Consider the following 27,007-nt stretch of genomic DNA (forward strand, 5'->3'; position numbering starts at 1 on the left):
TTACAGGTTGAAGTTACAATATTATATTTTATTCATTCAACTTATTATAGCAAATTATTCTTGTTCCTTGCCAAGAAGGGATGTAAGGCCACATAGAATAAAATATTTTACTATTATTTTACTTAAGTTTCACCTTTTATTGTACATTTTTAAATATTTCTTTCAAATCCTTATGAAAATTTAAAAAAAATTTATCCTATCAATTATTAAGGTAAATGTGGCCCCAAACTAGATCTCCACTAGTAGAAATACTAACCCAAAGCTTTGCACGCAAGATAAGTTTATGTATATAGACAAATGTACTTGGTGTTTCTTTTCCAATGAGACATAAATAATTGATAATATATTTATGCAAGAAGGAAAATAATAGAAATTACATTGTTCAAATAACCATTTTCTTAAAAATAATTTTTGTGTTCTAATGTTATTGATGAAAGTCGTTCTTCCTTAAAGGATTTTTTTTATTAGTTATATTTCCATAATAGTCTAAAAAGGGACCAAATTAATCAATTTTTATGAGTTTACATGTATATTGTGTTATGTGTATTGAAATGATTGTGTCTGAAAACAGAAACACAGAGACTTTGTGACATCAAATAACCATCTTTGTAAACCATTTCTTATGAGTCAACTTTGTATACCCAGCTGCATGTATTTTAGTGTCATTTTGTCTTTTCTACAAACAACTCCATTCATGTTTAAAACAATTTTCTTATGAGTGTAATTGAGCTCAGGCAAATCTTTTGTAAAGATTGATGAATATATTTTGTTTTCAATCGAATATGTTTGTTTGCACTTTAACAATACTCTTGTGTACACTAACTGACTGCCTTATCATTGACCTTCTTTTGTAATTTGTATACTATTGCCAAAAGTATTGAAAGTTGTTTTCTTTTTATTTAAAATTGTATGCATCAATTGCTCAGTCAATTTAGTATTTACTATGTACTTTGATAATTACAAATCTATGTAACCAGTGAACACAATGAAATATTGATTTATGTAATGTATGCATGTACGAATACATGTATAATATAAGTCTAGATGGAAATATTATAAAGCAAATTTTAATCAGTGCAGTTGTTAATCTGCTACAATTTTAGCATTAATAATACACAACATTATTTAGCTTACAAATTTTCAAATTTAATTTTTGAACACATTATTGAATTGCAATACATGTACAATAAATGTAAAACATGATATATTGTGGGCTTTATTCTATTAAAGCTGCAATTGTATTTCTGAAATTTTAATATCGTTTATATTTTTAACTTACCAGTAATTCAGACACCAAACGGACTACTGTAAATTCAGAAATTATTGTGTGCATTTATTATTGTGATTTTGTCATTTTAGACTAAATTGTGATTTTGATTCTTGAGATATTGAGGAAAATCCTATATGATTCATTTAAAAAATTTCAAAATACGAGTTTAAATTATTGTGATTATAACCCTGTTGCATTTTCTCAATACAAAAATACAAAACATCTTAAATCAAATTATTGTCAAATAACAAAATATTGTATTAAAGAATTCAAACGATGTAAAACCTTAGCATTCACAATATGAAATTTATATGTATAATAATAAAACTTATTAGGCCACACCAAATTAATTTTTTGTTCTACGGATTTTTGGACTCCAAAATTTGGGGCGAGCGAGCGATTTGAAAATTTTAATAAAAAAATATTTAATTTGAAATTTTTTGAGGCGAAGCTTGAAAAGTAAAGGCGAGCGATTATATTTTTTTTTTGTAAACATAAAATAGTAGGTTTTGACAATATTAAAACTTGATTTATAACTTGTACTTTGACATTTTTTAATTTCTGAAGTATTTTTTCCCTGTTCACCAAGAAATAATTAAATCGGGTCTATGTATGTGTGACTGACAATGATACAATTCTCCATCCAAGTCATAATCAGTTTGGGGTTGCCCCTTAATTTTATAAATATCCCTTTTACATGTTTTATGATGGATCATATAAGTTATAATATATTTGTTTGTACAAAAGGGCTCATATTTTCTCAAAGAACTATATATCTATCTATAGCTAGTATTAAATGGTCAAAACATGTCCAAAAATTTTGTAATATTCCTTTAACCATGTTAAATTAACACATTTACTTTAACAGTTTAATATTCATGATTCAAAATAAGTGGACCCCTCTTTTAGAAAAAGTTGTTTAAAATATGATGTAACTCTCCCCTTTTTGAGTACAAAATTCTAAGTTTTCAAAGTTTTTGTATAGAAGAACTATACAAGTCCTTGGTATTTCTATTTTCTTTTCTACATCAGTAAAATGACCCCTTGTCTGAGGGAGGGTTGTTCTCAACCTGACAATAACCAACACAGGTCAAAGTACGGCCTTTTACACAGGGCTTTGATACAGACCAAACAGCAAGCTATAAAGGATCCCAAAATTATTAGCGTACACAATTCGAACAGGAAAACCAACGATCTAATTTATATATTCAAACGGGAAAATACCAATGAACAACATCAACAAACGATAACTGCTGAACGACAGGCCCCTGAATCAATCAGGGCAGGTGCATAAACATGCAGCGGCTATATATAGTTTTGTTTTGCCAGCATACAATATAATTGCAGTTGAAGGCAAATCCTTCAGAAGTTCTTTGTACTTTATTCTAACAACGGAACATTTTGGATAGGGAATATAAGTAAGGGGGAAAGAAACCAATGTTGATATCTTTTTATAATATTTTCAAAAAAACGGTGCGGGAAATAGACATGTTTACATTTCCGGATGCGGGAAGCGGGAATATAAAAAAAATAAAAAAATTCTGTTTTGAAAAAAATAGGTGCGGGCGGGTCCGTCGAACAAGGAATCAAATTGGTGTGGCCCTATGTATGATCTAGATGAGAAACTTAAGTGCAATCTGATGGCAAATAACAGTAATTTCTAGATTTAGAAGAACTCGAACTGAAAATTGCTTTCCCTCCAGCTGTTTGTTGACATTGGTGGGTTATCCAGTGTTTACAATCGTAACTACTCGGCCATTCTCGCTACGCAGTACAATAGTTATTTCTTCGTGCAACCAGAAAGGCCGAGTTGTTCCGATTGTGTTTACATGTAGACTAATTTTATTTTATTATTTCATGATATTAATATCTGTACATAAAATAACCACAATTAAGAAAAAGTTGCAAATTCAGTCGAGAAATACAATACTGTATTCAATAAACCCTATGTTACTATGTCTAGTAAAAATCTATTTGGTATCATGTCTCAATAAATATATTTAAAATACTTGTATATTATTTATCATTTTAAACATGGTACAAAATCAAAACAAAGTTTTTAAAATTTTATAGAAATATCAATTTTTCTGTACAAAACCATCATGTTCCAAAGAGTCAGAACATGTCAAGGATGAAAAATCATAAGTTTATAGACAACAACACAATTGCCAAAAAATTGGAAAAAATACATCAACATTGACAAATAAATGAACAATAAAATGAGGTCAATGTCAGAAAGAACCTATCAGTTAAAAATAAAATTTAGAATGAATACAGGGAAAGTGTCAGATACAACAACCAGACAATGGGTCTTCAACAGAGAGAGAAAATCCTGCACCCATAGCTATTCAGCTGGCTCCTTGAAAAATATATACTAGTTAATCAAAAATGGACATCACACTAAACTCCAATCATGTTAATGAGCCAAAATAAAAAAAAAGACTAAAAGTCAGAGGTTCTTGGCTTGGGACAGGCTCAACAATGTGGCAGGGTTAAACATGTATTGGGAGATCACAACCCTCCCCCTATACCTATAGCCCACTGGACATTTAACAACCAAAAATCAATCAATCTCTACCTCTAGCCTCAGTGTCTAGCCTATGTGGAATAAAAAGGCACACAGCATTACACACAGTAAAACTCAGTTTAAAAGAATTCTAGATATATATGTTTACCTTACAATCCTACCAAACACCAAATAAAGTCGACCTTTTGCCTGTAGTATTTGAGAAACAGATTGACTCAAACAAAAACTAATTGTCCACTGTGTCAAGGTCAGATGAAACCTGCCAGTTGAATAATACACTTTACAATCATTCTTAACACCAAATATGGATGACCTATTGATTAAAGTATACACCAATGAACCATGAAAAAGAGGTCAAGGTGAAATGAAACCTGCAAATCAGACATGTACACCTTACAAACTTTTAACACGTCAAGTATAGTTGACCTTTTGTTTAAAGTTTATGAGAAGCCCACTTTACATGGAAAACTTAACCTTGGTCACTGATCCATGAAATAAGGTTAAGATGAACCCTACCAGTATCACAATCATTTTTAACATTACTCATTATAATTGAATATTTCACTGAACAAACAAAATCAAAATATTTTCAAGCAGTCGCTGAACTACGAAAAATTAGATCAAGGACAATGGACAAATGACAACCAGGTGCTCCGGTTGAAATTCAAATAATATGGGTTTCTGACACAAAACAAATGTCAAGACCTAAAAAAATCTATTGCACAATTTTGAAATTTGAGAAATTTGGGGAAAAAAATTTGAAAACTACTATACCATCCCCTTTTTTTTGCAATTAGTCCAAAACTGGACATTTTATTATACATAATTTACAACTAGTGTATTAGGGAGGTAATTCAGAACATACCTAACATTGTATGTTAAATGTTTCTGAATTACCTCCCTTACACTGCTTTTAAATTGTCTTAATTGTCCAGAAATACCTAGTTTTCCCCTTTTTTTGCCCCTAAATTCCATAACATTTTGAGCCATAACCCACCAAAGTCAATACTAACCATCCCTTCATGGTATGGAAACTTGCACAATTTCAGAGAGATTCATACACTTAAACACAAGTTATTGTTTGAAAACTACAAAAACGCTTATTTTGGGCCGAATTCCTAAACTATTGGGACCATAACCCCCAAAATCAATCCCAACCTTCCTTTAATGGTATTGAACCATCTGGTAAAAACTTTCAGAGATTCATTCACTTAAACTAAAGTTATTGTCTGGAAACTAAATGCGTCTGAGGACGACGACATAGCATTATACGACACAAATTTTTTTTTGCAGTCGTATAAAAACCTCATATTTTTTCTCATCATACTTAGCTCCACAGAGAGCAGAAAGAAAACATGGCCTCTAGTCAATTAAATTGTCACTAAATGCATCCCACAATATTTGATACCTTATATTACAAAAGACAAATAAATGGAGACTGTGTTGATTATCCATGGGACACAGATGATACCCACTTGACAAGAGTTTGGTGGTATTGTGTATAAGTTTCATAACATTTGGTTGAGACAAACTAAAGTTGGAGAACCAAAACCAATATAAGGGCTTATGTAAGTTCAGATGAAGGTAAACTCGTATGCCCCTTCTGATGCAGCAAGGGAATAAAAATTACAACAGAAGTATTATGACAAAAAATTCCATGTTTCTGATTGTTATGATTTTTTCTACAGAAAAATCCAAATATTCAGATAATTGTACATACATTTTGTACATGTACTGTTCAAAATACAGTTAAAGAATCATTGCTAAAAAGAAAAAAAATATGATGAACAAGATGAGACAAGTGATCATGGTTCAGGGATATATTTAAAAGTTGTACAGTCATATTTAAGGGAATATAAGTAAAATTAGTCTGCGGGTCAATGTTTCAAAAAAATTACAATTTTTATCTAACAAAATCTAATGAAGAGTGAATAATGAAAAGATCTATTGATTTTTTCATTTCAGGGCCTTTTATATCTTTTGTATCAGTTTTTCTCATTGATGAAGGCTGCATATTGTAACCTATACATTTGTAGTTGTTTACTTTTACAGCATAAGGTCTCTAGTCACTGTTGGGGAGTTGTCTCTTTGCCAGTCATACATGATACCACATTTTTTTATTTGTATATATTACCTCTGCTGACTAAAAGATCAGATGAAATATAATTTTATAATAAATTCTTTTAAAAATTGGTAAACAGAAATGAGAGCTTTCAATAAACTAGAATTTTATTTTCATTATAATAATAAAGAACATCAGACTTTCTTCCATGTTTTCACTTGTGGTTGATATGGATAAAATTTATAAAGTCCTTTCTTTAGAGTTGGTAGTTGCATTTGGTCAGTTTTACTCATAGGAGGATAATTCATAATTCTTGGAACAATAAATAGTCTTTTTCTGCCTTTTAGAATTTTTCTCCAAACAGCCTCCTTTAATCCTTGGTTAACAAGCACATTTTCTAATCCATGTTTGTGAGCCCTCTTCCAGGCGCTGGCTTTAAAAGTTTCGCCACCTTTATATTTTCTGAAGCGAACACTCTGATGATTGGTGGTATTTATGTTATTCTGTAACAGTCTACAACCATTTTGCACTTGTAAATTTGAAGACTGACATATGTTCCAACTATTTCTTAAATTTTGTTTTGTTCCTTCACTCGCTATTTGTTGTGTTGCTATAGAATGATAAGTGCACCTAAAAAACCTGTAAAAATAAAAAAATACTGTTAAAAGCACTTTTTACAAGCAATACAAATTACAAAATGTATATTAATATATACAGGAAAAAATAGTACAATGTCAATAAGAAATCAATCAAATTTCAAAAGTTGTACAGCGAATATCTAAACATCTATTGATAATGGTAACACTATTCAACAGTCAAACTTCTATCTAACTAATATAAAGTCAATATCTTCAAGCATGACAAAAAGAAATAACTAAAATTAATAGCCTAATTTATGTGCAAAAACATTAAAAATACAAAGAGTGCAGACGCTGAAAGGTCTGGCCTGCTTTACTGACTATTGATTTTATGTTGATAGTTCTATTAAAATAAGGATAAAAATTTACTACAAGTATCACACAAACTTAACATATGAGGTCAAGGTCATATAAACCAAACACCGGAAATACATGTACACATCACAATCGATCTTCATCTGTATGCATTCAAATTAGATCACATATTGATTAAGTTTCTAAGAATCAAATATAACCATGAAAACTTAACATTGACCAGTTAACCATGAAAATGAGGTCAAGGTCAGTTGATAACTGTAAGACCAACATATATATATAAGGGGCAATATGCGAAATTGTTTCTACATAGGCGGTAATGGTAACGTTTTCTTCTGTTGCTCAGCCCATATCATAAACTTGTATATGTATGATGGTTTGTTTCGAAGCTGAGACATTTTTACATATGTGGTTAAATTTACAGGGTACGAAGTGTGATTCATTTTTCCGTAAATTAGCAAACCCCGAGTATCCTTTTGCGATGTGGCTCCTCATGGTAAAAAATCCCATTTTTGACACAATAAGTTCTTTAAAAATTTAATACTTTGAACACATTTAATGGCTCCACAGTTTTTACACATTTATTCTGTGTTCCCTTACTTTCTAAATTAACACAAATGGTTCAGCTCAGTCATTTGTTTATCATAGAAATGTGTCAAATATCACTACACAGAGATTTTTTGTTTACACATGACTTTTGAGTTCCTCATTTCAAGGCGCATTAGGGATATTGTCCCATATGTAATGTTTTTTGTTTATTTTATGCATCAGAGGGTTTTATTATCATTGTATAATCAGATTACTTATTCTCATTATCAAGTAATTCATTACGTTCTATTTTTATCGCCTTCAATCAGATTGTACTGGTTAAATGTCAAATCAATCATGTTAATCAGTTGGTGCCAGTTGCTTTGTTTATGCAGGTGCCTCGGTTGACCTTAGCTCTGGGGTCCTGTAATATAGCTCCTGTAGAATATTTCTTTGTTCAGAGTCATTTAACCATATTGTCAGTTACTAGAGTAGTATAAAAGAGAGAAATATTTGTAGAGATATAAGGGACGACATCAAAAGTTCAATGAAGGATAAAAAACTTAATTCACATAGTTTTTTCACTGACCCCCACACCCACCCCCCCCCTCTTAACTTAATTTGGGAAAAATTGATTGACCAATAGGGATATATATAAAATCGATTTTAGATTAACAAAACTTGCAGCAATGTTGACCCCCCACCCCCAAACTACATGTATTTGATTTAAGTTTTTTATCCTACATCGATCTTCTGATGTCGTCCCTAAGATATACAAGATACGATTTTGTGTACAAGAGGAGTGTACGTAGGAGATTAAGGATTATGTCACCGTATTGTTGAGCCTGCAGTCTAGATGTTGTAGACTTTTATTACTGCTACATGTTATTTGGATTTTGAATAATGCAACAATTTGAATCGACTTTGTGTTTATGTTAACTTGCAAGACTTCGTTTAGACTACACCAGGATCCATTTATTTATTTATGTGACCATGATTCCCTTAATCACGCTACCAGAGATTTTTAGGGTAACCCTGTTAAAGAGTATACTTGGCATTTGTCGTCCGTGTACGAGTGAAACTTAGACACCCAACAACACAGCACAAACACAAGAATACACACTTGAGTTCAAATTGCATCACGGCAAACTAACCAACTAAATTTTTTTCGTCACATATACATCGCAATCATACCATACATGTACATCAAATATAGTCCAGAAAGTTGACCTATTGCTTATAATTCAGGAAAATCAGACCAAAACATAAAAAACTTAACACTAACAATGATTATGAACTGTAAAAATTAAGTCAAGGTCAAATAAAACCTGAAAGACTGACATGTACATGTACATCCTAAAATATTTCCATACAACATTGTACAACAGATGTATAGAAAAACCACCACAAAAACTTAACACAAGGACCTTGCAATGTAAATACATACTAAATATAGTTTTCCTATTACCCATTGTGCTGGTAGTCATTTTGGCTAATTCTTTGTGTAAATTTAATATGAGGATGAAGTCCCCAATTATGGTAGAATTTTTTTTTTAAATCGGGAAAATTTCCCGAATTTTTCAATTAACTAATGAACTCAAAATCGTTAACTTTTTTTTCCGATCTACTTCCTGTTCCGGTTTTCCCCCCATTCGCGCAGAAATCTTCTTCCTTTTCTGGTCTTGTTTGCATGAGACTTTGAATAAAATATATATTTATCAGTCTAGTAAAATATAAGATTGGAACTCAATACGAATTCATTCTTAATAATTGTTTTATATGAAAAAAACGTTACCTGATGAAAGCGTTTCTTTTGTTTACATTGAATATGACGTCATAACTTAAAGAACATCACAGCTAAATCCCTAACAACAGAACCAAAATCGGAAACATAAAGGTTTTAATTAAAAACAAGAGGCTCTCAAGAGCCTGAATCGCTCACCTGGTAAACAATGCCTTCAGCCATGTTTTTTGACCAAATAGAAAATAAAACACAAACTTTATTTTATACACCCTACTGATCATTCAAATGAAGTTTGGTTGAATTTGGTTGAGTAATTTTAGAGGAGAAGATTTTTTAAAGTTAGCAAATATGATGAACAAATTGTGAAAAATTATCATTAAAGGACAATAACCCCTTAAGGGGTCAATTGACAATTTTGGTCATATTAACTTATTTGTAGATCTTACTTTGCTGATCATTTTTGCTGTTTACAGTTTATCTTTATCTACAATGTATAATTCAAGATAATGACCAAAAACTGAAAAATTTCCTTAAAATTACCAATTAAGTGGCAGCAACCCAACACTGGGTTGTTTGATTCATCTGAAAATTTCAGGGCGGATAGATCTTGACCTAATGAACATTTTCACCCCCGTGTCAGATTTGCTTTAAATGCTTTAGATTTTGAGATATAAGCCAAAAACTGCATTTGACCCTTATGTTCTATTTTAAGTAACGGCGGCCATGTTTTTTGACGGATCAAAAATCGAAGCACAAACTTAGTGCAGGATAATCTAAGGAACAATCATATTAAGTTTCATCCAAATCTATTCAGTAGTTTCAGAGGAGAAGATGTTTGAAAAATTGTTACCGACGACGACGGATGCCAAGTGATGAGAAAAGCTCACATTTCCTTTTAGGAAAGGTGAGCTAAAAACTGCAAAATTTCCTTAAAATTACCAATTAAGGGGCAGCAACCTAGCAACGTGTCGTCCGATCCATCTGAATATTTTAGGGCAGATAGATTTTGACCTGATAAACAATTCAACCACAGTCAGATTTGATCTTAATGCTTTGGTTTTTGACATTTTACACCTATGTTCTACTTTTAGCCGTGGCAGCCATTGATACGGATTTAAAGAGGTCGACTCATTCACTTGCAAGTGAATAACTAATTATATTAATGTTTCTTAGCGTAATTTGACAAAATTGAACCTTTTTGGCTGCAAATAGCGAATTGTTATTTCACTATATCACTTTCATTGTTGATTGAACAGAAAAAAATCAAACTTTAGATTTTTTATATATCTTGTAGCTAGTCCCCCTTTAAAAGAAGCAAAAAGTTCATTTTTTTCAATTTTACTAATGAAAAGATATTATCTAAACCTATGTGTTTAAATTTTAGTATAACTACAAAATCACAATTTATAACAAAATTTCTAATTTGCTACTCAAATAAGTGGTTTAAAAATCACTCATTAAGTATAAGTCCCCTGACTGTTAAATAAACATGTTTAGTAATCGTCATTTTATTAGAGAACCTGGGAGAACTTAAGGCAAACAGGAACAGGTTAACACTTTTCTGTTACACCCATAATTAGAGGGAAATTAAAGACAAATTATAAAAAAATGTATATGAACTTTTTTTTGAAGTATTTACAAACAATGAAAATGAGCTATAGCTAGGTCAAAGATAATGGAGTCAGGACATATGACAAACAGAAACTTCTTGTCGATAGGTCAAAGGGGTCAGATTTCGAAATCGAGATAAGGTCTATGGTACCAGATATTATTTGTTACTTCGTCTTTGTATATATAAGATTTGTCATGTCAGGTTTTTTTTTAAAGCTTCCTGTATAGTACAGATTTTGCTTATTGTTGAAAGTCATACAGTGAATGATAGTTGCTTATGATAACTTTATTTGATCTGTCAGAGATGGAAAGTTGTAAAATTATTTTTTACCTAACAAACTTGTGCCTGTGGTTTTTTTACTGACATTGCTATTATATAAATCTTTGGTATATCAGATCAAGAATGTTATCTCTGAGAAATATGTGAATATAGTATGTCATAATTTCTCTGTTGATTCATTTATGAATTCTAAAATCAGCAAATTATTATATGATCACCTTGAAAGTTTTGGAATAAAACTTGAAAACATGTTGAAGAAATGCAAATGCTTTCTGCTAACTCCACTTCCGGTGAAATTATTCGGTATCAGGTCCGTTCGCGCCCAATACACTTTCGCACCCCACATGTTCGCACCTCGCACGTTCGCACTCAAGGTCCGTTCGCACCCAATTTAAAATCAAGTTCCAGTTGAATAATTAGAAAATCATGATTGTTGTTTTAAATTGCCTTGATGTAAATACTGCATGTATTTAGCTTCGTCCCAGTATGAGTAAAACATTGAAAATTTTAAATGAAAACACAAAAGATAATTGTTTTTTAACAGATTGGCCTTTGATCTGAAACAATTAAATAAAAAATTATAGAGATACACTAACAAAAATTGATAAATATTTAAGATTTATTCCACCCAAAAATCCCGGTCGTCAAAATCTCACTTTATCAGAAACAATGATTAAAAATATTTTAACAATACACTATCCAAAACATGATTAAGATGTATTCAACACAAAAAACACGTTGTCTCACTTTTTTTTGAGACAATGACAAAAAATATACTAATAGGAATACACTTGCCAAAACTTGGTTTTAAAGTTATCAAACACAAAACCAATAAAAATTGGGCGCGAACGTGTAGGGTGCGAACGTGAAAGGGCGCGAATGTGATCGGGTGCGAACGTGAATGGACGCGAACGGACCCGGATTCGTTTCCGGGTTATATGAAAACGCGTATTAAAATAGTACAAAGGTTTTGCGAAATTGTTGAGTTCGTAGATAAATATTTGATTTAGTTACTTATGAAATAAGTGAGTTCTGATTTATTTTATTTTGTTAAAAAAATCTTTATTCAGAAAATATTTAAAATTTAGATTTCGAAAATGAAAGTAGCGGAATAATTTGAATCCGGGTCCGTTCGCGTCCATTCACGTTCGCACCCGATCACATTCGCGCCCTTTCACGTTCGCACCCTACACGTTCGCGCCCAATTTTATTGGTTTAAAACCTTTGTACTATTTTAATACGCGTTTTCATATAACCCGGAAACTGTAGCAAGGCTGTCTCCTGGAAAAAGTAAACAATATTTTTTTTGTAACCTGGTAATGTGAGGAATGACAGACTTTATTCAGAATACATTAATAGTAATCATCTTATCTTAAACGAACAATAGAATCTTTAGCTTTATATTCAAATTGCCATTAAAAACGTCGACGAGTATGTCGATAAAAAAAATATATATCCAATCCAGTTGTTACTTAAAAAAAAAAGTTTTTTTATGGCTTTGTCAAGTTTTGAGGCAACGCTTTTGAGCAGCTGATGTCTTCATGATGCCCAAACTCCAGCTGAAAATTTCCAGTTGTGACGTGACAACTCTATATCACGAATCCATGACAAATTGCCCCACTGGCAAATCGCCCCACACCTTTTATCGCCCCACTTTTTTTCCATTAAGATGGACGAGTTGCGGTGCAGGAGCTATAATTTACATTAATGATAAAGAGGAAAAATTAAAAAGACCTGTCTCTAACAAAGGATCAATCTTGCTAGCTGAACTTATAGCAATAAAAATGGTTCTGGATTACATAGAATCTTTTTCAAAAGAGCAAATTAATACTTTAACTTTATTTTCGGACAGTCAGACAGCATTAGGTATCTTAACTCTCAATTGGAAAAGTGACAGCTATCATCAAACCATTAACGAAATCAAAGGGAAAATAAAAAATTTAAACGAACATGGATTTTTAATAAACTTAAACTGGACACCAGGACATGCCAACATAAAAGGAAATGACGAGGCAGACTCCTTGGCAAAAGAAGCTGCTAAAGAAGCAGAAACACTAGCCGTTGATGATATAGTGTTTACAAAACAAGATGTAAAAAAAGCAGCCAGAAACTCTGTTACAAAAAAATGGCAACGCAGATGGGAAAATAGTGATACTGGACGTCACTATTTCAGATTTCATCCTGAAGTTAAAGATAAAGTTAAAAAAGACTTCCCGTCAAAAAAAATGTACAACATAATCAACAGTTTACGAACAGGTTATTCTAAATTAAATGCATACCAATTTATAATAAACCAGCACATCGACACGGAAACCTGTCATCACTGCAAACAAAAAGAAAATGTACAACACTACCTTTTTGAATGTGACCTGTATTCAGATGCCAGAGACAAATTATTTCATCAAATATACTTCATAACAGGACAAATTCCAACAGATCTAGACAATTAATTAACAATCAATTTGCCAAATGCAGAAAATATCAATCAACTATTAGCGGAGTACATAGAGGAAACAAACCGTTTTAGTGGATAATTTGATACAAATTTCTTTAAATTTTTTATATTTTTAATTTTCATGCCATTTCAATAACCTAATAAACCATTTTTTAAATTTATTTCACTTCATACAATAATTCTATAATATTTTTAAAGCGCCACCTACAATATATAAGTACAAAGGAGAAACTACAATTGTGATAATTATTTTACAAGAGAGGATAATTTACAAGAGAGATTACTCTGTCATCACGACAAAGATTAAAGATTGAAGAACGAGTTGGCAGGAGTAACATTAATGGGATTTAACACATTTCACAAGTGGGGCGATTTGGTAAATCAGTTTTGGGCAGTTTTTAAGCAGTTAAGCTGCTTTATGCGAGCACCCTAGATTTATGTTCTACCCAATAAATGCTGAAATATGTGCCACTTTTATTATCTGGCTGGCTATCATGTTATTTATAACTAATTGGACACTTTTGTCATATTTTTTATTCTGGAATATAAAAAATATTATCATAAAAACTTTAAATGGTCGTCGATTTTCCCAAAAGTTTTGAAGTTGCACATAGGAAGTAGTGCTCGATAGAAATCCTTCTATAGTTTATTATCCCCTGTGCTGTTGGCTAAGATGCCAAAAAACAATTGTATGAAATATTTGGTCGCCGAAAATCTATAAAGATGAGTCGTTTAAATTTCCCAAATGGCAAAAGTCGTAGGAATATTGTTTGTCATCGATACGTATTACATACGTCAGTAGTCTTAATAAGTTGGCGGCAATTTCAAATTACATAGAATACGAAATTTACGTACCTTTTAAATTGAGAGGATTCTGATGATCAGGGCTTTCGGTGGCTTCAAGTGCCGGCTACTTCACTGACAAAAATATAAATTCAAAAAGAGAAAAAATATCTTTTTCAAATGTTTACAGGCAGCCGAGAGACGTATTGTCGTAAAGTCGCGGTCACGATAAACAAGGGTGAAAAGTCAGTGTTTACCACGGGCTAAATATAGTTCACATGAATTCAGGTCACTAGTAAATAAATTTTAAGCATAAGGTAATAAAAATAAAAAACTATAACATAAAAAAAATGAAATTTCTTTGAGATTTTTATTTCTTTCTTAAATTTCATACATAAAAAATGGTCAGTTGAAAGATGAAATTAGGTGCCAGGAGTTTGCGAGAATGCAGGATTTCATGCTCTATTTATGCCAGAGCTTCTGGGGGCCTTGAGGGGCCCCTAGACCCCCTGCCATAAGGCACCAAGCTTACAGCATGGTGGGCGTCTGGCTTCGCTGAACGCATGTTACAGCCGCCTATAATTTTAATTGAGCCTTCTACTTCAATTTCATGGGAAAGCCCTGCATTAGTGGGTCCTCACTATGGACATGTGCATACAGAATGTGGCGGCTTAAACATCTTAACTGGCACAAAACTCTCCCCTAACATAGGACAGTGTATGTGTATAATCTCAAACATTGAATCTTTATAAATATAAATTGGAAATAACTTTTGAAAGTGGTAGGATTGCATAACATAAACATTACTGTACAAGCATTATTTGATACTTTAGAAATAGCTGAGAACAATGCCTGAGATAAATATAATTGACTAATTCTTTACACTATACATCTGAACTTTGCCAAGTTTGCCTTTGGGTGTTTGATTAACTGCCTATAGCACCCTTTGGTGCTTTGATTTTTTTAAAGCAGGGCGAGTTAGTGAAAAAGTGGGGCGATTAGGTGTGGGGCGATTTGCCAGTGGGGCGATTTGTCCTGCTTTCCTCTATCACATATGTAAACTAACTAACTAATTTTTTTCAGAATAACATCCAGTACAAAAGGATCATTGCTGAAACACATGAAAACATATCAAAACATATAAAAAACAAAACAACAATAAACATAACAGCCAACAATTTTGACACTTATAACAAGCAATAGACAAAACTCACACTCAATATTATGCAATTATTCCCACTGATGAATGTCTAATCAAAATACATTTGTCTAAATATATAAGAAATCTGGTGAGAACATCAGTCTCTGAACAGTTCATTACATGTTTAAATTTATCAAAATTATCTAAATCACAAAAACAAGGTATAATATTAACAATGTCATCATAAAACTTTTCCCTCTCGTCTTGATAGAGGTTGCATTCACATATAAAATGAAGCTCATCTTCAATTTTGTTATCAATACAATGTTTACATATTCTTTGATCCAAAGGTGTATTATTATATCTGCCTTTTTCAATGTGTAAATTGTGGTTAGAAATTCTTAATTAACATAATTGTCTAATATATTGTTTTGAGATATTTAACTTTGTATAAGTCTCAGGTTTATATTCCCATTTTTAACTTGGAATATGTGTGTGGTTTGTTTGATGTTCAGATGTATCCTACAACCCTGCTCCTTATCAACCAGTATTATAGTCCAAATATTTATGACATCTTGAAAGGCTATTATATTTTTTTCTTTGACGCCTTACATCGTCGCAGGAAGGCGTCAAAGCAAAAATTTAAAATAGCCTTCCAAGACGTCATAATTATTTGGACTGCTGGTCAGTATTACTAAATTCATTTTTATATGACCACTAAAAATTTATTTGGGTTGGTATAATGCTATGATGTTGTCATCAGCGTCTTTTGCATTGTTGTCTGAAGACACATTTGGTTTCCGGGCAATAACTTAAGTTTAAATGAATGGATCTCTGAAATTTTTAAAGAATAAAGAAGGTTCAATACCTCAAAAGGAAGGTTGGCATTTAATATGGGGATGATGGTGCTAACCATTTAGAAATATGGGCATTTTTCTAGTATCAGGATAATTACTTGTGTATAAGTATTTTGATTGCTCTGAAATTTTACCACAATGTTAAATACCACCAGTAGAAGGTGCGGATTCATTTAAGGTTTATGGTGCCAATGGTTTAGAACTAAGGGCCAAACATAAGCATTTTTGTAGTTTCAGGACAATAACTTGTGTGTAAGTGTTGTACCACAAAGTTCCATATCACACAGGAAAGGTTGAGATTGAGTTTTAGGGAAATTACTCCAGACATGCAGGAGTTTGGGGCAAAAAAGGGCTAAAACCAAGCATTTTTCTAGTTTTCAGACATTAATTTGTGTGTATGGATCTCTTTTTACTTAATTGTACTCAATGGTTTCATACAATGTATACTACAAAGGAGAGGCTTGGATTGAGTTTGGGGCAGACTTGGGGTAATTGTAATTGTAATCATTAATCAGCTGTATTTGATTACTATTTTTCAAGTAATCAGTGTAATCATTAATCAGCCAAAAATCTGATTACATGTAATTTAATTTAATCAATTACTTTTCAAAATACCCTATAATCATGATTACTTTTTGATTACATTCTGATTACAATGAAAAAAATCTAAAATTGTGTTTTTGGTCATTAACCCTTTTCTCCATGGAGATTTTTTTTTAAAAATACTTGATTCGCATAAGATTTTTTCAATAAAAAAAAAAATATCAGGTTTAAAGTATTAATACATTACAAAAACGAATCTTTCATCAATGAAATTTAAGTCAGATATTCTCATGAATTTACTTTTCATATTAGATATAATTTTTTTAAAGTTTGATGCAGACATTTTGTAGTCAAAGTGTTTCAACTGAAGTACTACACAGGCGTCAAAAGGCGTCATTATAGAGTAAAGGGGGTGGCGTCAAAAAGCGTCATTATGGAGGAAAGGGTTAAATGAACCTCTTTGTTATTCATATATATGATAAATTTTAAACATACTAAAATGGTTTGGTTACTTCAAGCATGTCTACTTCAGTAAAAAATAAAGTTACAGTACTGAAAAGTCATCATTAGCCTAAGCAGAGACATATAATACAATTATATATCTTTTTGGTAAAAGATATTGTACATACATGTATTATTCATCGTTTTATAATGATCTTCATATTAATTTTTGATAATAACTGTTATATATTCAAGTAATACTTTTCTTTAACCCTGAATTATAATCTTTTGTTAATTTTTGTGATTTTTGTCAACTTTGAATTGACAGGTAGGAGACTAATTAATGTTTGTTTTTATTGCAATTACCAATTGAGTATAGCTGTAGGGAAATATATATGATAAAAGATAAATCAGACATGAAAATTTATCTAATTAGCACATTAATTAAAAGTTAGACAAATAATATGTTGTTCAATTTTTTTTTGTATTTGGACTGGACATGTAAAATGCAATGATTTTTAGTACTTACATATTGTTTACAATTTGATTTAACATTTCTATTAAAATTTAACATAGTTTTAACTGGTAACTTTATTTCATCCATATTTAAACTTCCTTAAACTGCACCTTGGAATACATATAAATTATGAAAGAGCGGTCAGAAGACAAACAAAAAACTCTTGATTATGATATATCTTTATTAAATTCAATTCAAAATAATTTAGAGATCATTGGTGATAAAGTGTAATGTATAAATATGTAGTGAAATTTGGTGTTTATTTAAATAAATGAAATTTAATTTAAAGTTATCATTTTATAATTGAACCAAATGAAATACTTTCTCAAAAATGCTATATTATTCATTCACATCATTCAAAATGTTTTGTTTTTAAATTCATTGTAATCAGATGTAATCATGATTACTTTGTCAATGTAATCATTAATTTAATCAGATACTTTCAGAAATGATGTAATCATTAATTTAATTTAATAGTACAAATGACAAAGTAATTGTAATTTAATCAATTACATTGAAAGTAATCGGACCCATCTCTGGTTTGGGGGTAATTTTTTGAAAAGTTTCAAGAAGAAACCTTCAATTGCACAGTATATATATATATTGCACATTAATAGATTTGTAAGATCCTTGACCACATTTATTTTGTGTATTATATTATGTCAAAAATGTGATCACAATCAAAATTCAGACAGTATCAAGCTTGAATATTGTGTCCAAATTTGCCCCAACTTGCCCGTACCTTACAAAAAAAAAGAAGAAAAAAAGGGTATACTGATATTAGGTGCTGAATCTTTGAATTCCTATTTCACTAGACATGCTAGAAGCATATTGACCAGATATGCTGATTAAACTTTTTCTATAGGTGCCGAATCTACCAGGGTTGATTTGACTTTGATAATTTTTTTTGTACAGTAATACACTAGTGAATATGTAAGTTCCCTCCATGAGCTTTGCTATGGGAGTACTGCTTTAGCTAAGTTGATAGAGCAGTGCAACTTATTCAATATTGAGCAGGGTCCTTGGTACAATAATAAATTTCAGAAGGCAAATAATGCTCTTTCCAACGTTTGATGTCGTTTTGACAATCCCCATTTCCATTCTCAATTTTATTTTGGTTTCAAATTTGGAACCCATTGAATTTGAATTGACAAACCAGACATCCTGAAAAACAATTTAGGTAACAAACATATACACTGTGATATATCCCTAGAAATTTTAAACACAGTTAGCCCAGTCAAATACTGTTAAACTTTTTTTTTATTTTGCTGGTTATATCAACATGTGAATGCTGTGCCGTCAAATGGGATCCATACAATTAGATGTTGATAACAGCACAATTAAACATAGAGAAGACTCAACTGACAGCAGTTCAATTTATTAGTGGGGGCTACAAATCCAACATAGTGGTGTTGTGCAGATGCTAAGTAAACTTGGATAACCTCTATTGCTCAGGAGATCATTGGGAGATGAGAAACAAAAAATTTAAACCAAACTTTATCATTCTATAAGTCATCTGGAATTCCTGGTGTGAATTTTATGAAAATTGAGACATGTTAGTTTTTCAGCTATGGTGTGATTTAATTGACTTGATATCTCAATGTTTTCCTTGTTAATTATATGTTTGTTGTTGTTGTAGAAAGATGGCAGAGATGTCTGACGGCTGTTGTTGCATTAGAAAAAGAAGAATGAGAGTTGGTCCTACAGAGGAGGGTTTACCAGAACTTATAGAAGTCAGACCTCATAGACACATACGTATTAAACATATCAATCCAAGACCTAGGGAAGAACTTCTTCAGACAGAATTGAAAGTATACCTTGATAATTTAAAAATAGCATTAACAACACCAAGAGTCGTAACTGTTCCAAGATTAAATGCTAATAGGAATATTGATATGTCAAAAGATTGGAATAGTAGAACGTTTCAAACAAATAATCATACTGAACAGTTACCAAATATGGCAACCCATTCTAATAATAATAGTAATGGTACCTGTATATCAAATGAATTAACTATGAACAATGTCAATGTAAAGCATGAAGAACTGACACCTGGAAAGAGACCATTAAGTAATAAGGAAACTTCAGATCTCCATTCTGAGTCACGAGCATCAGTTCTATCTACTGGAGAGAGAAGTGTTATGTCTTCTACAGGTGTACATGTTTCCATGGATGCCATGAACAAACAAAAACTAGAGAAACAATCAACGGCACATAGTGTGATTACTGAAACTGATGAACCGTTAAGTTCAAGGTCAAGCCATAGTATAGCTATGCATAATGGATTACCTCCGTCACTTTATAGCCCTCGTCGTCAAAGTAGTCATAGTGTTCATAAAGACAAATCTACTGCTAATATTCCTAAATCCTTCATGTCTCCAAGAAAATCAATTGTCTCAAGAACTCACGAGGAGCATATAAATTATAATGTTGCTAAACCAGTGAAAGACAAGGAATTAGTTATATTTTTCATTCATGGAGTTGGTGGATCATCAGATATATGGAACGCACAGCTTAATTATTTTGAAAAGTTAAACTGTGAAATAATATCTATTGATTTAATAGGTCATGGTCTTAGTGATGCTCCGGATAAAAAATCGGCTTATACATTTGATCAAATTCTCGTTGACATTACCGAAATCTTTGATAAATTCTGTAAGAGGAGGAATGTAGTTGTTGCACATTCATATGGGTGGGTATTTAAAAAAAAACCAAGTACATATTATAAGCACATCTATGTAGTGGTGTTAAAGATTAGTTTGTCACATTTTTCAAAACTCAGTTGTAAAATTAAAATATGCACAGTATAACTACATATAACAATTGTTTGGTAGCTCACAAGAGAAAAAAAATATATGCATTTTCAAATAATTTAGAAAGCATTGTTAAACTACTGATGGGGTATGAAATCTTCAGTTATTTTTATCAGTAAATAAATGTAAAAAGACAATTTCTAATGAATACATTTACGCTGAATGAGTTAGTTAATAAATTACCTTTGTACATTTGTACCTGTATTGTTTGAATGAAGATTAGAATGTATATATTTTGTAAAAATTGGTAATCAAAACATGAACAGATTTTTGACACAAAAATGTTTGATAATTAACATTTTATTCTTTTGCCTTTACCATGGTAATAAAGTGTTTTAGATTCAATTTAAACAGTATCAATTCCTGTTTTAGTGATGCCATATACCGGTATGCTAATTCATGTACTCCTACTCTTGTTGTACATGTTGTACAAAGCAATGTTTATATTTTTGTCATGCCTGTATGATTATGTGCATTAATATTTTTTTGTAGTTGTGCATTTGCATCAGTGATTGCCAGAGAAAGAAGGAAATGGGTATCTAAGTTAGTTCTTGTTAGTGGTGGAGGACCAACTCCATTAGCTCCTCAGCCTGGTGTCTTCTCTTTGCCTTTATGCCTACTTGCCTGTTGTAGACCCTGCCTAACTAGGGGATTTCAAAGGTAAAAAAAAAACAGTGAAAAAGTATACAATGTATCACAACTGCAATTTTTCTACAACATGCATATGTAAAAGACAGAATTTAACAGAAATTGACATACATCAGGCTAATATTCCAAATTAATTACAGGTGCAAAATTTATAAGAAATATGGTATGAAGCCATAAATTTTTTTTATTTATAAAAATTACAAACATCTTTTTATACACTACACAGCTACTTTTTGCATAGGTACTATTTCAGTACCAAAAATCTGTAGTACTGGAAATCTACTTTTAATATTCAGTACTATTTTGTTACTTAAAAATTATTGTAATATTTAGGTACCTTTATTTTACAGTACTTTATTTGTACTTGAAATTTATGTACCACAGATTTTTGGTTACACTGTTACATTTGCAGCATTTTGAAAGTTTGTCTATTTAAATCTCTTTTAGTTATGATGTTCAAACATGGAATACTGTGATCATTGTTGGTACTATTTCTGTACCAATATTTTAAGTAAAAATCAAGTACTGTAAAATACAGGTACATGTACCTAAATATTACAATAATTTTAAATTAAGAAAAAGTACTTAATATTAAAAGTAAATTTCCAGTACTACAGATTTCAAGTACAGAAATAGTACCTATGCAAAAGTAGCAGTGTAGGATTTTATTTTAAAAAAAATATAAGTGTAGTGTGTTATAATATGCTGCATGTATTTCTAACTCTTTTTATATAGGCCATCTAATAAAAAATTCTATTTGCATGGTCTTTCTTAAATTTGCAAAAGAAAGCCACAATTTACCTAAAGTCTAAAAATGAATTTTCCATTTTATAATCCCATTTCTCAGTTAATGTACATATTTTTGGATTGGTACTTCATTTGTGCATGTATTGCTAAGGAACTTTAAAATGCATTTGCTTAATATCCTTGAATTGTTTTAAACAGAACTGTAATGATAAATACCAGTTATTTTTTTTCATTGTAGAGGTGCATTCCATCCAAGCTTTAAAAAATCCTCTGACAGAGAGAAAGCCTTTGATGTGCCCACCTATGTGTTAAGTTATGTAATGAATGGACAACACTGGCCAGATGGGGATGATTTATACCATAGCTGGATTAATGTTCCAACATTACTGGTGTATGGACAACAAGATGGACTGGTAGATAAAGAAGAGGAAGAGGAAATGACAAAGGTTACCAGCTTTTTTTTTAGATTTTTAGAGCACAAACATAGGATTATCAAAAAGTTATAGCAAATTATTTTCACATCATTCTGAAATCAACTCACCCAGTAAACATTGTTTCTTTATTTAGGTAGTAGGGTCTTTTTGACATGGGAGCCTCTAAAGTGCTGTTTTATGTACAATTGACAACTTTTTGTGATTCAAAATATGGGAGATAACTCTGTATAGAATTGTGTAAATAATCTCATAAAATTGAGTAAGGAAATGGGGAATGTGTCAAAGCAACAACAACCCGACCATAGAGCAGACAACAGCCGAGGACCACCAATGGGTCTTCAATGTAGTTCTTTAATCAGATATTTTTTCAACAGATAATTAATTTATTTTTATTCTCAAAATATCTTGAAAATTTATGTGAGGGGAGACAATTTGCTAGAAAATAGCTATTCTAAAAATAAAAGTAGATGTTAAGGTAAAGCTATGAGACAGCGACCCAACAAACACAAGTTAAGTAAAACTATTTTAAAAAATCTTTATCTAATAATTTTATAATAAATAATGTTTTTTTTTCTCAATTTTATTTCAGACAATATATGGCTCTCACTTAGAGGTTGTAGAAGATGCAGGACATATGGTTATGATGGAAGCTCCTGGCAAGTTTAACCAGCTTCTATATAACTTCATCACAGATCAGCCATTATCAACCTCAGCTATAGAACCTGATACACACAGAATAGATACAGAAGATGATAGACACATGGCTAGAAGTCAAGTCTCACTTCATTCTATACGATCATCTAAATCTATGCCTCATGGATTATTATCAAGTTCTCTTAATTTATAGTGATATTTTATTGTTTACACTTACTTTTATATCAAGTTTTTACAGTGATAAGGTGACACAGGGATGCACATTTCCCCTAACCTGCCTTTTTTGTAACTATTTCCCACTTCTTACTTTTTCTTAAAATTTTACTTATTTTTTCACCATATTTCCAACATCCCTTCCCAGTTTTAATCCCTATATCCTACTTCCCCACTTTTTTAATCCCTATATCCTACATTCCACTTACATTTCACCATATATCCTACACAGCAATTATTTTTATGCCCCACCTACGATAGTAGAGGGGCATTATGTTTTCTGGTCTGTTCCTCCGTTCGTCCATCCATCCGTCCGTCTGTGCGTCCGTTCGCTTCAGGTTAAATCTTTTGGTCAAGGTAGTTTTTGAAGAAGTTGAAGTCTAATCAACTTGAAACTTAGTACACTTGTTCCCTATGATATGATCTTTCTAATTTTAATTCCAAATTAAAGTTTTGACCCCAATTTCACGGTCCACTGAACATAGAAAATGATAGTGCGAGTGGGGCATCCGTGTACTTAGGACACATTCTTGTTTCCCTTTATATCCCACATTCCCACTCATCTTTACTCCTGATATCCCACATCCCTACCTATTTTTACTTCCTATATTATACATTCACACTATTTTTAACTCCTTTATATTTATTCTACATCCCGAAAGCATTTCATCCATATCTTCAGGTTATTGGTTGTATCATGACATAAATGAAAAAAGTTTTCTTGAGTAAAGCTGCTGTTCCAATTTTGTTTAATGGTTGTAATTACAATGTATATCACAATTTTATTTTTTCGGATCAAGTATATTTTTTTTCCCCCTATGTTTTCTATCTGTTTAATGACGTATATGTTCGCTTTAAGGAAATTATCTTCCCTTTCAACTCAGGGATTTGGAAACTCCTTTGGAAATTCCTTCTGTCCATTTGTCTTTCCATATTTCCATCCTACATTGTTACATTATTTTATTTTAGATTTTAATGGTTAAAGAATTATAGCTTTCTAACAACTAAAAAAAGTTTCTCCGTTGTAAAATATAGGCTAAATAATTCACAAGTGAGTTATGAAATAATATTTAGGATTTGTATGTAAAAACTAGTATTGCTTTTGTTGCTTGTAGTATAAAAAATGGTATTCACCTAGCATGCCTAGTGCCTTATATTGTTATTGTGATGCCACCTTTATCAAAACTTTAATACCAAATATCAGCAGATATTATACAATTATTTTTAGATTGTATAATTAATCATATCTATGAAAACACTTTTTATATCCATGGTATTTTAAGTAATAGAAAATAGGTGATTGTGATTCATAAGCAAAAGTCTGTTATCTGCCGTTATGGACAAGATTTATAAAAATGATATGAAATTCTTTTATATTGACATGCTATTTAAATGTATATTTTAGTTTAATTGTCAGCAATTGTTGGTTCACATGGTCAATTTACTTAATATTCATTTAAGGCCATCTTCCTTCTAAAAATCACTTGAGCCTTTTTTGTCGAGCCTGCAACTTTTGTTGCAGAAAGCTCGACATAGGGATAGTGATGCGGCAGCGGTGTTAGCTAACTTTTTAAAAGCTTTATATTTTAGAGGGTGGAAGACCTGGATGCTTCATACTTTGTATATAGATGCCTCATGTTACGAAGTTTCCGTCAGTCACATGTCAAATGTCCTTGACCTCATTTTCATGGTTCAGTGACCACTTGAAAAAAAAGTTCAGATTTTTTGTAATGTTGAATTCTCTCTTATTATAAGTAATAGGATAATTTTATTTGGTATGTGCGTACCTTGCAAGGTCCTCATGCCCGTCAGACAGTTTTCACTTGACCTCAACCTCATTTCATGGATCAGTGAACAAGGTTAAGTTTTGGTGGTCAAGTCCATATCTCAGATACTATAAGCAATAGGTCTAGTGTATTCGGTGTATGGAAGGACTGTAAGGTGTACATGTCCAACTGGCAGGTGTCATTTGACCTTGACCTCATTTTCATGGTTCAGTGGTTATAGTTAAGTTTTTGTGTTTTGGTCTGTTTTTCTCATACTTTATGCAATAGATCTATATTTGTTGTATGGAATGATTGTAAGATGTACATGTCTAGCGGGCAGATGTCATCTGACCTTGACCTCATTTTCATGGTTCATTGGTCTTTGTTTAGTTATCTTGGTTAATGCTAAGTTTATGTGACAGTTTTTAATAAACCTTTATACTTAGGACTATCAACATAATATCAATAATTAGTAAAGAAGGCGAGACATTTCAGCGTGTGCACTCTTGTTGTCATTTTTATGAATTTTCACTATTTAATGAAATACTTTATTCACTATTAAAAGCAATATGCCTGTCAACTATGAGGTAGTGAGTTTAAATCATGCACATGGCCATTGTAAATTTTCCTACTGATGTATGTGGTTTTCTACAAGCACTCAGACTTCCGCCAACAATAAAAACTGGCCGCTATGAAATATCCAATAGTGCTGAAAGTGGTGTAAAACACCAATCAATCAATCATTGATCACATTTTAATTTAATATTTTATGTATTAATCATCTATTAAATCAAACATATCACCCACCTAGAGTTTGTGATGTCCACCTAACCCCCATGTCTTTCAAAACACCAAACATTCCTTCCATTGTTTAGATACAGTGGATTCTTTTATTTTAGTGGTACCAATTTTTGTGGATAAAGGAAAACTTGCATGTTCTTGGATATTTAATTTCATGGTTTTGCCATTTACTGAATATTGAATTTTGTGGTTCACCTATACCCACGAAATCCACGAAAAATTGGTATCCAACAAATATTAATGAATCCACAGTATGTTATTATGTTGATAGAGACGTTTAAATTTGTACACCAAATTGTTTATTTTTGATAATGTCTTTGTACACCCTTTAGAGTTTGTTAATTGTTGAATATTAATAAAATTTATCATAAAACAGCATTGGATTTCTTCTTATTTATTGTTTTAGCTATTTGTCTTGAAATATGTTTTAGTTGAACACAACCCTCATAAGAAATGCTTGTTTTAGCCACTAGTACTCACAATTCATATACATTTTTATGGAAACAATACTGAAAATTAGATTTTGAAGACTCATGATTTATAATCTGACATACATGTATTGTAAAGAAGATTAACTTATCAAAAAGAGAGGCAAGAGATATCAAAGGGATACAGTATTCAAACTCAAACTGACAATGACATGGCTTAAAAAGAAAAAGACCAAATGACAAACAACAGTACACAAAACACAAGATAGAAAACTAAAAACTGAGCAACACAGACCCCATAAAAAACTGGGGTGATCTTAGGTGCTCTGGGAGGGCAAGTACCATACAGTATTAAGATTCCTTAATTAACTATGTATACACATACACATGTACAGTTCAGACAAAACTAATGATATAAACTGCTGGAGAAAGTGATTTATTTATTACTGGTAGTTGTAATTGGGTTTGAACTAGCTTCCAGTAACTGGCAGTACTCATATTCTGGCGCTTTGTGTCCATTGTTATAATGTAAGTTATTTTTGTTCCGCATACCAAGTTAAGTTTACCATATTGTTACTATTTATACGCCTGTTTATGGGATGTATTTATGGTATACTGTTGTCTGTCTGTCCGTCAAAATGTTGGACAATTAATCAAAAAGGCTAAATCCTTTTTTCATGAAACTAAGATTAACTGTTTTATATAAATTATCTATTGATGTAAACTCCCTTATGATTTTTATGATTTTTAGATATTGCATTACAGAGTTATGGGATTTTGTTTATATAAAA

The 27,007-nt window shown here is 31.5% G+C and overlaps 1 protein-coding gene and 1 long non-coding RNA gene across 2 annotated transcripts in view; one reads left to right on the forward strand and one right to left on the reverse strand.

Annotated features, from left to right (window-relative positions):
• LOC143070993 (uncharacterized) overlaps window positions 1-26,164 on the forward strand; it is a 34,247-nt gene extending 8,083 nt beyond the window's left edge. The window contains exons 10-14 of the mRNA XM_076245087.1: window positions 12,243-12,265; window positions 19,352-20,404; window positions 21,018-21,185; window positions 22,159-22,366; window positions 22,944-26,164. Of these exons, the coding sequence (XP_076101202.1) occupies window positions 12,243-12,265; window positions 19,352-20,404; window positions 21,018-21,185; window positions 22,159-22,366; window positions 22,944-23,201 (1,710 nt within the window). The 3' untranslated portion in view covers window positions 23,202-26,164. The remainder of the gene's footprint in view (window positions 1-12,242; window positions 12,266-19,351; window positions 20,405-21,017; window positions 21,186-22,158; window positions 22,367-22,943) is intronic.
• Window positions 6,009-11,271, reverse strand: LOC143071610 (uncharacterized). Its single transcript, XR_012976925.1, has 2 exons — window positions 11,194-11,271; window positions 6,009-6,498 (listed from the first exon to the last, which is right to left on the reverse strand). It is a non-coding gene; the product is annotated as an uncharacterized LOC143071610 (long non-coding RNA).
• Window positions 26,165-27,007: the final 843 nt, after the last annotated feature.

This window comes from Mytilus galloprovincialis, chromosome 4 (assembly GCF_965363235.1).
Source record: "Mytilus galloprovincialis chromosome 4, xbMytGall1.hap1.1, whole genome shotgun sequence".
Classification (NCBI taxonomy): domain Eukaryota; kingdom Metazoa; phylum Mollusca; class Bivalvia; order Mytilida; family Mytilidae; genus Mytilus; species Mytilus galloprovincialis.